The following is a 6,657-nucleotide window of genomic DNA, read 5'->3' as shown; positions in this document are numbered from 1 at the left end:
AAAAAATTGGCATATTAACTTTGAAGAGAATCCGATAACACGTTGTCACTATTGGGGTGAAGATAAAGCGGCTACACAAATTGCTGTGGCCACATATAGTGAAAGTCAAAGAGGGCAGATCCAGAAATACCTATGGCAATATAAGATGCAATCAAGGTTTCAATATCCATTAACAATACTTATCAATCTCCCACTGTTTATAGATCCTTCAGAGTGTATAGATTATCACCGACATTCCGAAAGCAATGTCAGAAATGGCGGGTGGGGTCGGAATGTGTTCCAGAAAAGAAAATGCCAATGATTGTTATTTTCAGCAAAACAATCGCATATTATTGTTATGAATAATAGCAGCATTAGTATTCAAAGAGATTACCGGGGTAAGCAGAATTGGTAAACTTCAGATGATATTAATAACAGGTACCTGATGAAAAGTAACGTTGGCCGATCTTGGTCACACTGAAAGGATGAATTCTGCAATAGAGATTACACACGCTAAATTATATATAGCAGCAGTTTAAAGTAACAGTCATCGCAAATTTGTAATTCAGATGATTGTCATAAGGTAATCGAAACCGGTTTTGATCATTTATGATTTCACCAATGATAAGTTCACAGCCTGACTCGCAGATCTCCAATATCGCCGATAGAAAAATCTGACAAAATAGTGTGCCAGGTCGGGAATGGAGAGTCCTTGGTAAAGTATGAAGCCCTTCTTAAACCTAATGGTATAATGACTATACACTTATTGCCATGTATGAAACCAATACAGTTGTGACATTGTTGGCTAAGGAATCAATACAACTTTTTTGGAATCAAAAGCTAAAACCAAAAGGAAATTATTATTTTGTTAAGCAGCGAGTGAAGTGCAGGCAGTAGGTTTAGCCATCAGTAAATATCGCTCTCTGGCGCTCACACACACCCCAGCCTAAACAGTAAAGAATTCCAGTTATCCTGTGGACACTCAACTTGCTGGATTGGAAGTTAATTCCAAGTTTTATAAGGTGAATAATATATAGGGTGAATAATTTATGGGGCTTTGACAGTGTCATCCAGACTCGAAACTTTGGCTCTATTCTCTCTCCACAGATGCTGCCAGACCTGCTGAGATTTTCCAGCATTTTCTCTTTTGGTTTCAGATCCCGGCATCCGCAGTAATTTGCGTTTATAGGGTGAACTACCGGGCCTTGTCACTTCCAACTAAGTTTCCGGACGATTTCGTTATTGAGCACCAGTAACTAACATCAAACCCACTGTTTGAGAGTGCACTGATCAAATCGGATCAATCCAGCAATTAGTTTTTTTTTGGTGGGGGGCATGTTATTTGTTTTGCAGACAACCCCCACAGCCAAGTTGTGCACTGCGAATTGATATAAAGATCAAACGAGTGAAGTAACCCATTCATCTTGTTTCAAGGCAGTGATGGAGAAATAAACACCGGCCAGGACATTAGCCCTATTGTTCTTGGAGTGTTGCCACCGGAATAGGCAGGCCTTTACTCTGATCTATTTAGGGGTATAATCTTACTGTTATTATACACTGAACTCTTATTGATTTGATTCATGTGTGACCCATTAATGATCAGTGGCAGTGGAATGGGGTTTCAGTGCAGATTCAGTTGAACGGGATGACATTAGCCTCCTGCTATCATTCGAGTTCCGATGTCCTTGAGACCATCCGGTCTCAGGAAAAACAACAGGAAGACTCCTAACTTGCCTGAATTAAACAGATAACACAACTGATTCAAAATAACCTAACGCTGCCTTTAAAAAAAAAAGTTTAAATGCCCTAATCATCCCATTGGGGCTGCAGCATTTAAATCGACTTCACCAATTACAAACACAAGTTCCGGTCAACACCAATTACAGTATGGCGGGATCCCGGTTAAATTCCGGCACGGACCTTATTCCAGTCAACTGTTCCCCATGGGTTTCAATGCAGCCGGTTCAAAATGCCATATTGCTGGTTGGTATCACAATTACCTGGCTGCAACTTCGGTTGAATTGCTATGTGAAGAGCTTGTGTTTGCCGCTGTGTACATAAAAGTTTCTCTCTTATATTGTAACAGTTCATCATTAGTCACCGGTGTATAAATACACATAAACCCTAATAGCTCCATAGCATCTATAGATGCATACACATTTGCAACACCGTCATATTTATATATGCACACACACGCACATCTCGAAAGAGTAACAAAGATATTGCGAATTGTTCATGCTCTTTCTCACGTAGAAGCTAACAAGGATTCTTCGTCCCCCAGGCTGAAAAGCAACAGCAACAGTTGCCGAAGAAACGAACTAAAATACTTTTGCTGAGGTCCACATTGTACATTTACCGTGGATAAGGTTAGAAGGGAGAGGGTCCAGTTGTAGAGAATGTTGCTTCCCCCTTCCCCTCCCCATTTATTTATTAATGGATTTAAGTGGAGGGGGTACTGCGAACTCAGCACTCATTTTTATTGTTAAAACAGTCCCTAATTTCCCAAATGACAGTCAAGAAACAGATTTGACAAAGGGTTATCTGGGCTCGAAACGTCAGCTCTTTTCTCTCCATACAGATGCTGCCAGACCTGCTGAGATTTTCCAGCATTTTCTCTTTTGGTTTCAGATTCCAGCATCCGCAGTAACTTGCTTTTATTTTGGTCAAGAAATTCTGAGTAACTGAGTGAAGATTTAGATTTCTCCATCTCTAACGCGGCTTCAAGGACAGTTTATTCGAGTTGAAAAAAATTAACTTTCACTTGGTTACTCGACCACCGGGAGATTGAACCTGACAGTGCAGAGGTGCTTAATGAAAAGGCGAAGTGAATGTATATCTCTCATGAATATTAAAGAACAAATGTGTATATTTTAATAATATTTTGGAATACAAAACAGAACTGATTTGTCATAACACGTTCGGTACCCGTGCGGTAAACAATGTTAAAGGCTCAGTGACTGTAATGACAATTCTGCCGTTCTTAAATAGAAGTTTTGTATTAAAATGCATTTTATACAAATAACATTAAAAATACAGTTCGACATCCGCACGCTTCCGCAAAAGGGGAGGAAAGGAAACTACTGAAGTGTTTTGTAGAAACATTGTAAGCGAAGGACGTCCAAAGGTGTACAACGGATGTCAAATGAGGATAAATATTTCAGAAAATAAATCGGAAGGAGCAATGGTCAAACAGTTACATTTACAACCGAGCAGCGGGGCGGGCGGGGGAACGGGCGGGGGGAGTCGTTGCATGTCGCAAGTTTTGATCGGCTCCCGTTTTGACTTGTGCAATGATTCCTATACATTCTTTAAATGAGCTGCTTTGGCCATGGAAATGAATTGGCAAATCGCTTTAGACAGGGTTTAAAATTAGCCAATATCTAAGTCATCGCCATCCCAAGTCCAGTGTGAACCAGACAACAGATCAGAAAACACTCCCAATATCCTCATTCCATATCTAAAAATACTGATTTGCACAAAGGTCCCTTCATTTCTCTGGGATTGATGCGGGGTAAGTATTCGGACCAGTATTCCTATCTCCCAGTTATTTTTTTTACACTCTTTTGTTCTCTGTGGAGTTGATGGCAAACCCCGTTCTCAGCAATCGTTGCCACGACTTTTGGTACTCGCTGCTAATAGGGACCAACAATGACCGCTTCCACCTCCTTGGAAGGTCTCCTGTCCTTTACCAAAAAGTTCACCATGCCCTCGGATTTGATGAGCAAATTGCAGCCGAGGAAAAATATCCCAAAGACGACAGTGAGAGATAAGACACACATCACAGCGATCTGCACCACTCTCATGATATAAAGGTTTCTCTCGTCCGGAGCGGTCAGCACGAAACCATCGTCCGTCACCACCGAGGAGTTGTTGTCGTTACAGCATCGGAGTATGGACTCCAAAGTGTCGGTGCGGTTAAAGTACACAGTCTGATTCACTAGCGTCGAATTCATTGCAGCTACTGCTTGGTACGGAGCCCCAAGTTGTGGTGGAACAGGTGGCTTCAGCCAGCGCATTCAGCAATGTTCTGTCCCCAATGTGTGCAAGTTGCAATCTCCCTCTTCCCCCGTCAGCTCAGCGAACACTTCTCCTCCCCTTTCATTCGTCCAGTTGAGCTGTCCTTCTCCCGTGCGCTCATCCCAAGTGGAAAGGCTGCGTTTGCTCCGCTCTGATAATTATACCTGTCTGGATGGGTGAAACCATTCTTGGGAGAGGAGCGTGTCAATCCGCCCAAAAAGCAAGCACACCCCTATCCCGGGCACAGAGGTCTGCTGGAGCTGGAGAAGGAGGTGGGGGCTGGCGGCTGATAGGGACAAGTCACAGAGACAACAGCATGAAATCACTCATGCTTATTTTAAGGCTTTTTACTAATTGTCTTTCATTAGAGGGGGGGATGGCGGGAACATTTTTTTAAATATGTGAAACCATCCAGCTGTGTAATTCCAATCGCAATAAACAAGTGAAGAAATACTGGAGTTGTTACGAAATAATTTTGTACCTTTAAAAAAAATATTCCTTTCAGTTTATCTTTATAACCGAGGCGGCGGTTATTAAAAGGAGAAGGAAATGTAAATACAATTATTATCCCTAATTAAAACTGAACCCATAGAAACGGATATTTGTTTAAAGCTCTACTCTTTGGTTACCCGTTGACGCAGCTTACATAAATAGTACACCATGTACACGATAGCGTCCAGGCTCTGTTTCTCTCTAACTTCTTCCTGTACTAATGAGAGGCCATTGACCTGAAATGTGTAACCCTCCATCCCCTTCTCCCCCATTTGTTTGTCGAGCATCTTCTTAAACGATTCAATACTTCATCCACTTCTGTGGTAGTGAGTTCCACACTCTCACCACTCTTTGGGTAAAGAAGTTTCTTCTGAATTTCCAAACGGATTTTCAAATGGATTTTTTTGATGATAATTTTATGTTGATGGTCTCTAGTTATGTTCGTCACTACAAGTGGAAGCATTCTCTTTGTATTTGCCCTTATCAAAAGCTTTCAGAATCTTAAAGACCTCTATTCGCTCACCCCTCTACCTTCTACTTCGAAGAGGAAAGTGATCCAGGCTGACAAGCCTTTTTTTAAATTTTAACTCCATCCTTAACATTATAAAGCCAATGCTCAGAGTGCACGGGGCGAACCCAAATCCATTCTTTGTTTGCTCCAAAAACTAAATTCAAAATCCGATTGAATCCCATTCATGGTCCCCACAAAGGAGACAAACAAGATCCAAGCTGACAAGTTAAGGCATTGCACCCCATCTTGAACTTGATCTGATGCTTGATCTTAAGTAAAAGGTCTGTCAATCCTTTCCTGATGTATATATCCACATATTTCTGGTATCATTTTGCAAATCTCTGCATCTTCTCCAGTGCATCTACATCATTTTTATAATCTGGTGACCAGAACGACATGCTGTACCCAAGGTGTGATCTAACCAATGTTCAATATGAGCTTACTATATTTCTTACTTTTCAATTCTGTCCCTCAGGAAAAAAATCTATCATTTGTTTGCTTTTTTATGGCCTGTCTAACCTATGGTGCAGCTTCTAGTAATTTATGGGTTTGTATTCTGAGATTGCTTTGTTCCTTAACCCCACCTAAACTCATACCTTCCGAGTAATAATTGGCCTCCCTATTCTGGCTGTTGGTGCTGATGACATCGCCCTGGTGGTGTTTTATACTGAAGTTCACTTGCAACAGCTTGTAAATCAGTTCTCCTGAGACTGCAAGGACTGATAATCAGCATCGGGAAGATTGAAGTTATGGGCTAGCATGAATTCTATTCTGCTAGAAATTCTGGTGCCTTATAGGGGATAACTTTGTCCCAGTTTTACCTCTGAGAGTGGATCTGGTGTGGATGGAAGGGGAGGAAACTCAAGTTTGGAGCCATTCCAACAGTTCCCCATTTCTTAATGCCTCTGCCATGAGTTCTTCCAGAAATGACATGACAGTCAAGGTGATTACCATCACTGAATCTCCCTCCACCAATATCCTGGGGTTACCATTGGCCATTGATTCAACTGGATCAGCCTTATAAATACCATGGCAACAATATCAAATCAGAGGCTAGGAAGCCTGTGGCAAGTAACTCACCTCCTGATTCCCCAACTCCTGCCCAGCCATGCCCCGACCGCCCAGAGGTTTCAATAGCCTCCGGGCCCCCTGGTGTGGCCATGGCACCTGGTCTCCACCACCAGTAGTGATTCTTGTTGGTCTCACGCCACACCTGAAGCTTGGAAGGTCCCGGGAGCTCGGAGAATCCAGCTTCAAATGGGCTAAGCATTTTTAAATACTGCTTTAAATATGCAACCTTTCTGGGCGCGATTCCGTTCTCCTTGTTGGAAAGGGACCAGGACGATTGCAAAGTGTTTGGCGCCGGGCACAAAGCCAATTTTTAGCCCTGCACGCTATTTCATGGGATTGGTGTAATCTGCACCAGGTCGAAAAATCACCCCCTACATTTTAACTTCTCCCATCTGACTGAAAAATGAGAAGAATCGATGTTTGGTAATTACAGAAATTGACAAGTTTTGTGGTGACACCAAGTGTTCAACAGAGGCTATATCAAGAGCCGTTCTACGATTCTTATAATTTACTGAGCTACCACTCAACCTGCTGGCCACATCATGAATAGTTATCAGAGCTTCAAACAGTTGATTTCCGGCCTTGAA

General features: G+C 42.1%; 1 protein-coding gene across 1 annotated transcript; it reads right to left on the bottom strand.

Annotated features, from left to right (window-relative positions):
- Positions 1-2,849: 2,849 nt before the first annotated feature.
- Positions 2,850-4,202, bottom strand: rprma (reprimo, TP53 dependent G2 arrest mediator candidate a). Its single transcript, XM_078229195.1, has one exon. It carries the CDS (start codon positions 3,993-3,995, stop codon positions 3,612-3,614), a length of 384 nt encoding a protein of 127 aa, XP_078085321.1. The 5' UTR covers positions 3,996-4,202; the 3' UTR covers positions 2,850-3,611.
- Positions 4,203-6,657: the final 2,455 nt, after the last annotated feature.

The sequence above is a fragment of the Mustelus asterias genome, chromosome 14 (genome assembly GCF_964213995.1).
Source record: "Mustelus asterias chromosome 14, sMusAst1.hap1.1, whole genome shotgun sequence".
In the NCBI taxonomy this organism is placed as follows: Eukaryota; Metazoa; Chordata; class Chondrichthyes; order Carcharhiniformes; family Triakidae; genus Mustelus; species Mustelus asterias.
This window is presented reverse-complemented; position numbering and strand designations above follow the sequence as displayed.